The sequence below is a fragment of the Haplochromis burtoni genome, unplaced genomic scaffold (genome assembly GCF_018398535.1).
Source record: "Haplochromis burtoni strain Fernald_Lab_line unplaced genomic scaffold, NCSU_Asbu1 Contig_107, whole genome shotgun sequence".
NCBI classification, from domain to species: Eukaryota; Metazoa; Chordata; class Actinopteri; order Cichliformes; family Cichlidae; genus Haplochromis; species Haplochromis burtoni.
Genome location: NW_024582468.1, coordinates 291,533 through 305,421, shown reverse-complemented (window position 1 = coordinate 305,421; position 13,889 = coordinate 291,533). Strand labels below are relative to the sequence as shown.

At 41.1% G+C, this 13,889-nt stretch overlaps 1 protein-coding gene across 2 annotated transcripts in view; it reads right to left on the bottom strand.

Moving 5' to 3' along the window:
- The window catches only part of LOC102292993 (electrogenic sodium bicarbonate cotransporter 1), a 32,641-nt gene that overhangs the window by 12,964 nt on the left and 5,788 nt on the right, over positions 1–13,889 (bottom strand). Inside the window, exons 3-11 of one of the 2 annotated variants that reach the window (XM_005929759.3) lie at positions 13,102–13,269; positions 5,629–5,761; positions 3,745–3,905; positions 3,471–3,650; positions 3,145–3,240; positions 2,468–2,544; positions 1,483–1,640; positions 1,297–1,384; positions 282–436 (exon numbers count right to left, since the gene is read on the bottom strand). In XM_005929759.3, the coding sequence (XP_005929821.1) occupies positions 282–436; positions 1,297–1,384; positions 1,483–1,640; positions 2,468–2,544; positions 3,145–3,240; positions 3,471–3,650; positions 3,745–3,905; positions 5,629–5,761; positions 13,102–13,269 (1,216 nt within the window). The remainder of the gene's footprint in view (positions 1–281; positions 437–1,296; positions 1,385–1,482; positions 1,641–2,467; positions 2,545–3,144; positions 3,241–3,470; positions 3,651–3,744; positions 3,906–5,628; positions 5,762–13,101; positions 13,270–13,889) is intronic. The other variant, XM_005929760.2, reaches the window with a different exon arrangement.

Genomic DNA, 13,889 nt, shown 5'->3' with positions numbered 1-13,889 from the left:
TTGCTGCTGCTCGTCCAACTTCCACAAAAACAAAAAAAAACAGTGCTTTTGAGTCCCCTGGCGCTGATATACATATGGAAAGCGATGCAGACATCAGCACAGCACACAGCACAGCACCAACGTAGAAAAAAAATCATGTTGGACAAACATTAATACTGCCCAACCCCCCTTTTATTTTTACGTCTGCATAAATACGTCTATGTTCACATAACATTTTGTAGATTTAACAGATTTATATGCAGCGACATCATTCATTGGGATTAGGTGGATTAGCAGCGGACCTCTTGTCCGAAGAAGGGAGGGACTTTGGTGGCTCTATCCTGATATCAGGGTCCCACTCGCCAGGGGGCAGGACAATGACCTCATCCAGGAACTCCTCGATACCAGCCAGCAGGTCCTGCCTGTCCTTTGCTTTATAAGCAATATCGTGGAATACCTGCCAGCACACAAACATAAGTGGAGCTTTAGTAACCAACAATTCACTGTGTCCCCTAACTCTAACAAAGTAGCATAACAAAACGTCCATAATATTCTAATTACCATGTACCCAAATAATGAATCAATATCTGTGCGTCTCACGAGCAGTGAAACAGGCATGCAGGATAGTACTACGAGGGGATGACTCAAAAACGGCTGAGAACGGCTCATAAAGTTTTCATGGGAGTAAAGTTTAACTTGAGGAAATCCTGGAAAAACACTTCCTATCTCACCGTGTTTACTCGAGAGATATGTTGGAAAGAGCTGAGGCCTGTGGGAAATTGCCCGCCAGGTGATCTCAGGATTAAGAATGTTATGAGCTATCAGCTAACATTCCTGACAACACTGAGACGTTAAGCCAGGAGTGAAGCTACACAGCAGAGACACAGAGATGTTTAAAGGTGGAGCAGTTTAAAGAACCTGTCATTTTTCTTTGCATATGATATGCTTATGCCAAAACAAAAGTGGGTCAAAAAGTTGTAACACAGAGATTAACAATTAACCTCTCAGTTGGACAGACCATTCACTGAGACATTATGATACAAGAAAAACAAAGACTTGGCTCCAACCACAATTGGCAACAGGAAGGGTTAACATTCATTTAATGAATGCAACTGGATAGCCCAAAACCATCATCTTAAGTTCACAACCAGTCAGAGGCTAGTTAAGTTAAATCTAATGTGTTAAAACAGTAAAACTAGTAAAAAAAAAAAAAAAAAAGTAGTCAGTCAGTCTCCATTGTGGGTCATATTATTACAATCAGTTCAAAATTTAGTCCACAAGAGAAAATAAACCAACAAATACGAAGTTATTTCATACCTCATCTGACATCAGGGTAGCGATGGCTCTTCCTATCTCATGATATGATTTAGCTTTGCCCTTGGGACCCAAAAGGACGAAGAGAAATCTAAACAAAGATGAGAAAATGAGATGTGACAAAGTGAGAATCTCAAAGACTTTGGCCAGTGTTTCAAATGTTGCAAGTTGGACCTTGGACGATTTTACCTTGTGGGCACAGGGACCTCAGTGAGTGCCCCAAGCATGACAGCCTGCTGCAGACGGACAAAAGCCACAAAGGGGGTTTCCAGGAAATCTACCTCCCCGACCAGCACGTTTGAAGCCTCAGCATCGCGGGGCAATTTTTTCATGAACTTATTCTTCAGCTGTAATCATGGAGGTGGGAGGGGGGTTAGGGTTAGGCTGCAAATTTCCTCTTGTAGAAGTGATTAGGGCATCATGTACATGCAAACCTAGTGGTGTGCTTTGTTGATGTCAGTATAAGTGTGTAGGAACAGGCAGTACCTGCCCTTCCTTCAATTATGTGCTGAACAGCAGTTTGATTTTATGCCGTCCAATAAGCATACATCCTCAGTCTGGATTCATAGAGATCTAAACTGAGCCTGTAAAAACTTACATCAACTAAGGGAGAGGATTAACAAAGCCCTTGTTAAAATCTTAAAGAAAAACACACCATTTTGACCAATGTACAGTTTTATAAACAGTTGCTTGAGGGTGATTTCAGTTACTGTTTAACTACTTCTGTGATTGCAGAAAAACGCAGACAATACAGCCCATTTACAGTTGTCATGAGTCACGGCGGCGAAAGAAACTACAGTGGATGACAGAAACTCACACGACAAAGACAGTAAGCTGTTGTTACTCAGACCAGAGAGAAGAATGGAAGGTGTCTTATTTATTAGCATCTGGGGCTCACATGTGTTACGCCCTCCACCTTGCAGTGCCACTGCAAGAGAATCGGGTGCTGCCATGGCTTAACTGCCAATTGTCTACACCTGACAAAGTGTGGATAAACACTAATAAAGCTAATGTTTCTACATACTCTGGGGTCAGTCTCCAGTCTATGTTGCAGCATGCTGAAGCACTCATACAGCCCAGTAGATGCCCTTTCTAAGTGCTGCTTTGTGAACATTGACAGCGGTGGCGCAAAACCCATATGACTCTATGCAAATAACACATCGAAACACATTACCTGATCTTTCTCTGGCTTATCAGAGAAGTCACTCAGGCTGTTGGAGGTGAGGTTTCGGTGGGTTGTAGTTGGACTACCTGCAGAGAGGGGAGATTCTGTTAGGATCAAAGAGGATGACGGGCAAGAACGCAGAACTTTAAAAAAAAAAGAAAAAAAAAAGAAGAAGATATTTTTGGCTGAGAAAGAGGCTGAAAAGAGACGGAAACCTGAGAAATAAGCTAAATGTGTCAGGGCTTAAGACTTAGGACAAATGTCAGACAGTCAGAGACAAGAGAGCATGATAGATGACTGCTTTAGGTCTGCTGTTTAAACACGTAAATAGTTGTTTGAGCAACGGCTGGCAGACGACTGAGAATGTAAACTCTGGAACTCGGTTAGAAATTCTGCTACTGACAATGGTGGAGAACATTAGTCTATCACTATTTGATTTACAGCAAAATGAATATTTAGCTTTTGTCCACCACATACGTTTCCAGGCTGATTTCATGAATAAACACATTAAGCCTTTTTTTTTTTTTTTTTTTTTTTTTTAAACACAGTTGACTTAATGAAACTTCAACACTATTGCATTTTTTTCCTCTCTAATTTACAATTGTCTATCTCCATTCACACAAGCCTTCCATGGGACTACATTCCAACAATGCTGCTTTCAGCTGGAGGGCTATGACCTCACTTACAGAGGTATCCCATGCTGGAGCTCCTCATGACCTCACATGGTTCCTCTGAGTCTTGTGGGTTTAAACAAGGCACAGGGTGCTCGAGGGGGTTGCGGGCTATTGCACCCCAGATGCAGGAAGTCAGAAAGTACAGACCCCCGTGGGAGGAAAGGAAAAAAGAGAGGAAAAGAAGTACAGTAAGATAGGGGGGAGGGGGAGGAGAAACAGAAAGGGGACAGGTTTGTGTTAAAAAAAGAAAAGCCTAAAACAGTAAGAGTTAAAAATGAACAGAAAAATTAGGAGAAGGCGTTTGAGTTGATAAGGAGAAATAAGAGTTTCTGCATTACCATTCTCCTGGCTAGAAAATATCCTGCTTGCACTGGAAACAGTCTTGCCAATATCTGCAAGAGAGCGCAAGTTGGACTTCTTGGTCTGGTGCCGATGCTTCCTCAGCAAGGTGTATGTGACCTTCTCCTTCAGGTCTGCCTTCAACTGACCACTCTCAATCTGGCTGTCAGTGATCATTTCTGTTAGAGGGGACAGATTGAAAATCAAGCGTAAGTGGCAGTTGGGCTTTTCTAAACCTTCAGGAGCACTTTCGATCTAGTCAACCTCACGCACCGACAATCTGTGGCAGCGAGTTGGCCTCCAGATCCAGCACGATCGTGCCCTTCTCGATAAAGGTTTTCAGCTCCATCAAACTATGCAAGGACAGCGTGGCCACATGAGGTTTGCTCCAGCGTTCACCTCCCTTCTCCACCTTCTCCTCAAACTTGATCCACCTGGTCAGAGTGGGAGAAAATAAAGAAGAGGCAAAATATGCGTGAACCATACCGGAATTGGACAAGTGATTGTGCTCAGATGCAGAAGAATGTACGATCCATCATCTTTTTTCATCTTCAACCTGAAGGTTGAGGTCAAAATCAAAGATAACGGAGGTTTAAAAATAAACAAAGGCGGAAAACAAATGGCGACAATATGGATTCTGTCCTCTTTACAAAACAGCAGTGCAATGTTTTGAAGCTGTCACACTTCACAATGCATAAATGTGGGATGCAGAAACGCGTAGAAATAAAAAATAAATCACTAGACTTTAGAAAGCATGCTATTCACTGGAATGGGGACAGCCTTCTCTGGAACCTTTAGACCACACATTGCTCGGAAACGGCGTTCAAACAAGATCCCATTTTAACGTTTCAACTTTGTTGCCACGGATAAGCTCAGCCTCGAAGGTAAGGCTCAGGACAAGGACTCTTTTTAATAATAATGCCTCAGATGTCACCACTACAAAGAACCATTCTCATGAGGCCTGGGGATGGAGTTTCCACTGGGGATAGAGTATCTCTCTGGTTGGCTGCGGTCCACGTGTCTGTGACGGGCCGTCTTGCTGTGGGAAGAGTTTGGCCACGGAGACAATGCGAGTCCTAAGGCATTCACTTACATGTCCTTCCGTGTAATCCCATTGCTCTTTTTACAAAATGAGACAAAGAATCAGAAAAACACAACAGCTCCTTATCGTTGTTTCGATGCTTCTCAAAGAACGCTCCATAGACAAAGCTTGACACAACACTTATCTGTGCAAAAACTGACAAAAGGTGCTGAGATTTTTGAATTCACTGAATTCCTTTACTTGGTTACGTCGGACAAAGGAATAGCAAGTAATGGAAACGTAATGCTAAAGTAACAAGGTAGTCCTCAGCATGAAGCTTCACTTTACTTGAGGGGTCAGAGTAGGTGACATTAATCGTTACTTCAGGATTACCTCAAACACTGAGTAACTGGTCAGTCTTACATTTGATTTAATTGCTGCTCAGTGATCAGATTTAGTCAGAAAAGACGAACAAAGTTGAAGCGTTCATGATGTTGTATATCTGCTGGTTTGTTAGCTTAATAATGATAATAACAACAACAACAACCATTGTGTATTATAAAGTACTACCTCCTAATCCATGACAAAAGCCAACACTGTAAGTTATACCAAGGTAACACGCCCCCCCCCCCCATGTAATCAGTAGCACTGCAGTGAACAGGGTAAGTAGGTCAAATCAGAGAAGGTCAGGTTTAAGATAAAATTTACTGATAGTCTTCCAGGAACATTTGAAAATAATAATTCTATATGAAAGTCGCACAATGTTAGCTTGATTAGCTGGAATAACTGATGATTTATTGTAATACTGAGCACGCCACAGGTGAATTAAAAGAAATCCATTAACAAGTGTAGTGATTCCACTTATACATGCCAAAATGTCCCTGTATACTTGAGGCCTGTTTTGATCATGTGGGAGTTGCTGCCTTTTCCGGGTCTCACAGAGCAGGTACTATAGATTTCGATCAGATAAGAGTAGACTGGGAGTTCACTAGGGCACTGCCTATTTCCCTACACACACAAAACATGATTATTTATAAGGGATTGTGTTCCAGTCACGGGATGGTGAGCCACTTCCCATGGCTCTTAAAGTGAAATGGGGGGGATAAGCTGTAAGCACATTTGCCTTAGCAGCTCACCTGGCAGTTTCCTTCCACTCCATCTCCTGCCCGTCCACTTCCAGAAGCTCATCCAGCTCAGTGAAGAGCTGGGGAGGTGGTGGGCCATCATCCTCCTCTCCCAGGATAAACCGGATTCTCTCAGCAGGAGAAACTGCAAGCAGAAAGAATTGAGTTAGTGGACAAACAAATCAGCAGTGTAGTTGCTGTCATTGTGTGAAGCTACACAGATGCCTGCTGTGCAGAACTTAAGGTTTCCTGTATAGGAAAGAAATTGCAACTGCATAATCATGCACAGAATAGAAAGCTCAAACAGCTGACTGGTCTGACAATCTGGCATGCATCTGTCAAAACAGTATTTTCTGTAAGCGTGAGACCACAGTATATCTTGCATAGCAGACTTGCTTAAACTGCAACTGCTCGAATATCATCTCTCACTGTTAGAGAAACATCAGAGGTTTTAATTACTATTCAAAACAGCTGCAGCCTGGTTGGGATGTTACATAGTATGTTTTTTAGCATTTCAGGTAGCTTTAAAGATTTTGTGGGGGGCAGTTTGCGCTGCGAATAAGGTGAAAGCACGTGACCCTGTAAAAAGAACAGTGTTATCTTAGCTGGAAGGAAACAGCCTGACAACACATCCGCTCGAGGAAAAGATTTTCAGTAAAACACATTTTACTTCCTTCTGAGAAAGTTAACCAAGATTTTTTTTTGTTTTTAAATCAGCACACTCATGCATTGATAACCTCCACTGAGTGTTTATCTTCTACTTCTGTTACTTCAATCAGAAACACGAAGACCATTAAGGAATATGACATCAAGAAAGGTGATGTGACCTCCACAGTAAGACAGCCTAGGCATATAGATTTTTCTTTTTATTATTCATAATAAATTATGTAACCAGTGTTTATTTATGCAAGTTATGATCTTGTTCTGATAACCAAAAATAAAACAGCAATCTCCGGGTTTAACAAGAATCTTGACAAAATGAAATGTGAGAACTGCTTGTTCTTGTTAACTCTTCTGCGAAAGTTGTGCAACGATGAAGTAAGGCAACGAAGTGGAGGTCAAGAGCAAGACACAAGAGGCTATTTATGAAGGTGCCTTGATTTACTGTACCAGTCAGGATTCTGCAGGTTGATAGCTTAAGAACGTAACGGCGCCTGTAACCTTTTAATCCTGAAACAGCGCACCAAAGCTTAATTTAGATTGTTTGTTTTTAAAATAGTACAGCTGGAACTGTTCTAATATAGACAGCGCATCTAATAATAGGTCATGTGAAGGTTAAGACCAATGACTCAAAGGGGCATGAAACACCTTTAGGATCCCATGCATGAACCTTCAGTAAGGATGCAAAACCAAAACATAGGAGATCCTCGCACCCATAGCACCTTTCTGCTGTCCTTTTGCAAATATGACTTACTGACACCATATGGTGTACAAAACACTCTTCGCCTCTTACGTTTCACAGCTGGTGTTACCAATGAAAACCAGGCCTTTGTTGTGGTTACACGCAACTTTTGAGTCGTCTGCTCTACAGTTTTTGCCAGAATCAACAGGATTATGTGGATTTAGATCGGTCAAAGCAGTGGAAAATCTTACAAGTGTAGGGCTACATATATCTGTCAGTATGTGCACTTTCAACTGGGGCTTTAGTTGTCTGGGACAATCTTGTTTCACTGTATGCTCATGTTCTGTGACAGTGCAACCCCCATAGCCAAAGCTCTGCTTGACATTTGCACACATCAGTTGAAAACTCTTAACAGGGAGAGTAAAGCATGTCAGGTAGAGGCAACATGCACACCTTCATTTAATAGGGTAACAAAAAAAAAAATATAAAAGGTGGTTCACTCAAGAGGGAAAAAAATGTTTATGCCAAGAGTAGCTCATCACGCAGTAGAGTCTGCCCTCTTATTCAACCTTCAAACACTGTTTGCAGTTAAGATCTTTTAGAGAGATACAGTAGTATGGGAACGTGGGAGTTTGTTTATGTGTGTGTGTTGTGTGTGAGCTAGAACGGACATTTAAATATGGATGACAGATTCAGTTTGAGCTTCTGTGTTAGGTCTGCTCTCCCGCTGCCCACTGATTTTCCAGTCTGTAATCAACTCTGTGGAACCCCCTATGAGCAAACACTTGGCAACAATGAGAAGGAAAAACTCCAGTTTTTAACACGAAGAAACCTCCAGTAGACCCAGGCTCAGGGAGGGGGAGCCATCTGCTGCAACCGGTTAGGGATGAGGAGAGGGAGACAGGACAAAAGACATGCTGTGGAAGATTGCCAGAGATTGATAATAACTAATGGTTAAATGCAGAGTGGCATATAATCACATAGATAGTGTAAAAAGGGGAGTGGAGAAGAAATGCTAAATGCATCATTGGAAGCCTAATTGTAAGCTTTATCAAAAAGGAAAAGTTTTAAGCCTAATCTTAAAAGTAGAGGGTCGTCTGTCTCCTGAATCTAACGAGGAACTGATTCCACGGAAGAGGCGCCTGAAAGCTGAAGGCTCTGCCTTCCATTCTACTTTTAAATTCAATTCCCTAGGAGCCTAAATCTGAGAGCAAAGTGCTCTTTTGGGGTGATACAGTGCTATTAGGTTTGTAAGTTAAGATGGGGTTATTTGTAAAACCCAAGAGCTAAGATTTTAAGCGTTACTCTCATTTATATAGAAATGCAATCCATTATTATTATTATTATTATTATTATTATTATTATTCTCTGATACCCAAATTGAAAAGCCCTTGACAAGTTTATTTCTTGCAATGAATCATTAGTTTTCATCTGAATGCTCAAGGTTTTTAATCACTACAAATTAAATCACTATAGTAGCCGAGCAGTTGAGAATGATGGCCTCAACATTGCATTAAATTCATTTTTAGATAGGAAAATACCATCACAGTACATCAAAATGGTGTAACCAAAGAAAGGCATTTTACAAATGACAAATGATGTTGTCCTTCTGGCAAGCAAAGCCAAAGAAAAGAGCTGCTATCACAAATAATGGCTTTAATCAAAGATCACAAATACTAGAAAGGATACAACTGATAATTTTCATCGTATATGCTCTTCTGCACAGCTATAAAACCAGGAGATGTAAATAAGTTGGACTATTTGTTAAAGACATTAGGGCTTGGATGACATGTACTTTTCTCCTAATAAATTCAGAATCGTGAAGCTATCATATTTGGCTGTAAAGATTTAGGAAACATGCCATCCAACCAAATACTTTCTCTGGATGGAAGTACCTTAAACTCCAAGACCACTAGGAAGGAACATCAGGTCCTTTTCGTTCAGAAAAATTCACACAGTAAACAAACCTCTAGGACTGCCTTCTATTATCTTCTTACTATTACTTAAATTAGAAACATACTTTCTCAGGGTGATGGTGAAAAACTACCTCGCATTTATTACTTCCAGGCTGGACAATTGTAATTCTTGAGATTCCTCCCATTTTGGTTAGTCTTTGTTGGCTCCCCCTGTTAAATCAAGATTTAAATATAAAATTCCTCTACTTGAGTATGTCCTAAATAACCATGCCTCCATTGTGTCTTAAAGACCTCGTAGCACCTTATATTCCCAAAAGAGCACGTGCCTCTCAGAGTGCAGCCCTATTTCTGATTCTCAGAGTTTCCAAACGTATGATGGGAGGCACAGCATTCAGCTATCAGGCTCTTCTCCAGTGGAACCAGCTCCTAACGTGGTTTAAGAAACATAGACTCTTTTCACTTTTAAGATTAGGTGTCAAACACTTTTTTTCTGTTCAAGTTTCATTGATAAGTTTTGCTGCATTAGGCCCAGTTGCAGGGAGGCCTCACATGATGCACTTAGCAACTCTCCTTTAATATCTGCTTCCCTTGGATTTTATGGTGCTACTGCATATTATTAACTTTTTCTATTCTCTCTGCACGTAACCTTTCTGCACATATAGTTGCTTCTGGAGCTGCATGTTCCTGATCTGTTGTTACTTGCTGTACTAGTGAATGTTTGTCGCTCTGTGCTCATCTTTTCACTTTCTCCTCACCCCAGCCGGTTGTGGTGACAGATGTTCCCTGAGGCTGCTTCTTGCCATTGGCCTCTTTCCAGCAAAAAAACAAAAAATCAAAACAGCAATTTCTCTCTGTAAAACCGTAAGGCCATGACTTTAGTTGCTACTCTAGGTGTCCTGAGAGGACAGGTTGTAATTTGGTGCTATATAAGTTTTATCCAAATGTAACAAGTAATAAAGCTCTTACTAACTGAGAAAACAAACTACAGTCTCTGATTGCATTCTCTAGACATATCTGTCTCTATGTCACCTTATGTCACAAGTCTGAGAGTATTTTTTTTTTTAAAATCAACTAATTGATAAAGAAGTTATTCTTATGTAAGCTGATGTTAGTTTTTTCCGCGTTTACTTAAAGTCGGTGGAGTTTGCATGACTCAGACAGTAATCAGGCAGGGCCCATGACACCTACTGTAGATAGAGAGAGATTAATGGGAACAAAGCTCCTCTCATATTGTGGCACCTTTGAATGACTAAGCACTCAGGCTGGTTTACATCTGAGCATAAGGTGTAACAGAGGATTACAGCGTCAGAGGAGAGAAGATTACTCAGGTGTGGGGCTGCTGTGAGAGCCTGTGAAAAGACAACTCAATGTTACGCCGGCAAAACCAAGAAAGATGCAATTGTAAATTGTCAACAAAGCCAAAAAGTGGTCAATGGACAATGCCTCTCATTGTATCTACTCGTGCTTTATTCACCCATTCATGCAGATCCCTTCAGACTCTCTCCCGTTTCTTGATAATGGAGCCCAACCCCGAGTCGTGCATTTCATTTTTAAATCTCCAACTCGTGTCTACTTTTAGGAACTGGCTGTACTTTAAGGGATGGTAAATGGACTCCTTCTTACATGGTGATTTTCTACTCTGCTTGGGAACTCAGAGCACTCTTAAATCTATAATATCTTGCCCAATTATACTTTGGCATGCAGACTGGAGCAGCCAGTCAACAACCCTCTGATTAGAAGGAAGGTAACAATTCACAAACTAGTCCTTTGGTGACACAGAAAATTAATATTTGTGGTACGTTTCTCAAACTAATAGGTTTCTATTTTCATTCTACAGTTGGAGGAGGAACAGTGAATCTACTGGCTGTCTTACAAATAATTCTGGAATGCTTCACAGTTTCCTGGTGGATCGCCTCTTCCAGTATGCCTCGTTCAATGGTGTCACTCCAAATCATAGCATCACTCTATTCACCTTCACCTCTACTATTTGTCCACACAAGGTGCCTATTGTTATGAAACTCTGCTCACTGTCTTTGAACTTTTGTTTGATTGTAGTCTTTTGAATGCTTATACAACTTGTGATTGCGGTCTTGTGTAGGAGGTTGGGGGCAATATTTGATGTCAAAACAAGGGGATATCCTTAAGATGGTTACGTAAGCACTGCACCCACCCACCCACCCTCTGTTCAAAAATTACAAGTCAAGAAGAAAGCTGACCTAAGGGTTAAGATACAAGCTAAATCAGCTTGTTTTACACAATGTATGAACTCAGGGTCTACACCAAAGCCCAGCATCATCATCATACCACTAGAATAATTGTACGGTGTGTACGATTGGTTTATTCTTGATGAAACTCTATAAACTACCTAGGGCTACCATGATTTGCAACATTTATATGGCGACTGATTAAATATTTGCTTCAAATTAAAAGTATTGTTTCTTTTTCTGTGCATTTCCATACAGAAACTGCATGATCGAGGCCAGTTTTTGCACACGTTTGCATGTTCATATGGTTTTAGATTTAGATTTATTTACTGGTCGTTTGAGAAATTCCATTTGTGCCTTGTGGTGACTGTTGGACAAATACGCACCTTACATGTAACGCTCTCTACAGGGTTTACGTTTTAAGAAATGGCAAGTTTTTATTTCCTATCTGCCGCACTTATACTGATCTGAACCATTAACTGAGGGTGAAAGATGTGTCACAACACATGGTTGTTTGCTACGTCCAAGGAACCATTATCAACATAAAAGGCCACAAGTTGTCGCTGTGAATCGCAGGTGGGGCCGTTCATTCCTTTGATGTAAAGTGCTGCCTTGCCTTTCAATTCTTTTCCTTTTAAATGTATATGTTTCCAATAAAAGCCCCTATGATTGATATTAATGTGAGTTAAAGTGCCTGACCCATAAAAACATGTTGAAAGTCGTGCCCTTTCCTCTTTTACTGGCTGTGTAAACTTCTACTGATATACATGTACTGATGCAAGCCTGGCAGAAAAACTAGCTTTTGATAGTGAGCTAAATAAGGGTTATTCTGAACTTCGGATCACCTAAAGAAACTATTTGGAGTCTCAGGTTTAAATATGAAACTGAACAGGTACCCTTTAAGGATTCATCTGAACTTTAAATATCAGTGGAAATACCAGTTTACCTTGATCCTATTGGCCTTTGTGGCCCTGTTGTCATTGTTCACACATGCCCTGATGAGTCAAGCGGCAAATCCCTTGCTCAAATATATCCGACACCACCACACACAACAAATTCACCATCTTATTGTACCAGTTTCCAGCATCATTTTATGGTGAATTCCAGTAATGATAATTGTGAATCTTGCTCATACCAGATGTAACGTTTTGGGACTCTTAAAAACAAAAACAAAAAAGATGATTTACCCAAGAGGAGGTACAACTTTGGGGCTCTCTATTACAATTACACGTATTTACTACACACTGAAGCCAAATCATAGTGTTGCCATTGAAGACTGTGAGGTTCAGATTTTCCCACCTGTTTTACCTAATTAAAAAAAATGTCCCTTCTTCCTCATTAAATGCGATTTCTGTCTGTTTTAATTCCTCAGGCTGTAGAAAACAATCAGGGGATTAATGGTTCAACCATGTCAGCTTTCTAAGCCTCTCTATAGGGACAGACCGGGTGTATTTTCCCTATAGCAACAGTAAGATTAGAATACTGTTGACAATCTTGCAGTCTTTTTTCATCCACACAGACATCGTATGAGTACTACTTTGTCATTTGGTCTTAAGGATCTCGTTTAACATCTCTATATCTTGCCATTTGTGCCAAATCTTCCGTTTTACCACTTAGCTTCTGAGAATCCTTTCCCACAAATCTCAGAGTGCCGTGTTTAATCATCAGGTGACAGGTAACACCCCCCCCCCTTTTTGTTTACTTTACACACATTAAGCTATTCCAGCGTCATTTTCAGATTAGTGCTCAGCATGTTCCCATTCCCCTGCTGCATTTATTCACTTGAGTGCAGGCTGCTGCTTAAAAAAAAAAAGAGAGCCCCTCGCACCCAACCCACCCCTCAATGCTCTGCCTCCTTACTAGGGAAAACTGATATCTTGTAGGCTGTAATTTGCACTGGACTTAATCCAGATGACTTAAAGCTCATCTCAGGAGCGATTTATCCATCACCAACGTGGCTCTCATAGATGATTTCATGCACACTGTTTTTACTAAACGTCATGTTAGTGTCACCACGACTCACTGAGAGGTTTGAGGACGCTCACGTCTACATTCTCCCCGTCGGACTTGGACCCTTCTGCGCTCTGTTCAGGTCGTTCCCGCTTCTCCTTGTGGCTAGGCCTGCGTCTGTGGCGCCTCCTCCTGTGGTAGCTCTTGGGAACGTGGACACCGATGTACACAGTGTGATGACCTGTCACAACATAAAGCAGAGAGCAAGCAGATCAGATGACAAACACGGGAGAGAAAATAAATCACTTTAATCCCAAAAGCTGGGTAATCTGCGTCGTCCACCGACAGGAGAAAAACTGCCGCTGTAGTGTGATGTAGTGTGAAATGTTAAAACATTTCTATTTCCTCTCACAGTATGCCATCAAATTGCAAAATTAAAGAAATGCCAGTGACTTCCTACACAGAGACTCGTACAGGAAATGATGATTTAATGTCTCCAGGAAGTAATTAGAAAGAATAGTGGGTGTGAGAAGACTGAGATTAACTGACCCAGTTAGTGATGCAGCTCTCTTCACACATGCATTTCACAAACATTTCTTTTAGGGTTAAATAATCTTTCATACTTGATGGTTAGCCTTGTTTTCTTGCAGAAAACAAAAGGCCAACACAAAACCACGCTCTTCTTTCAGACTCCTGTGCAGACGAGCACAGGAGGCTCTTGCAGCTACTGCTTACACACAAGCAGCTCGACATAATCCCCAAGTATTTTTGCTTTGTGTTCATCTAAAAGAAGTGGTTTCATGAAGTATGTGGATGCCTCAGTAAATTCATATGGGTGTCTCCAGATGCATTCTTTTGCGG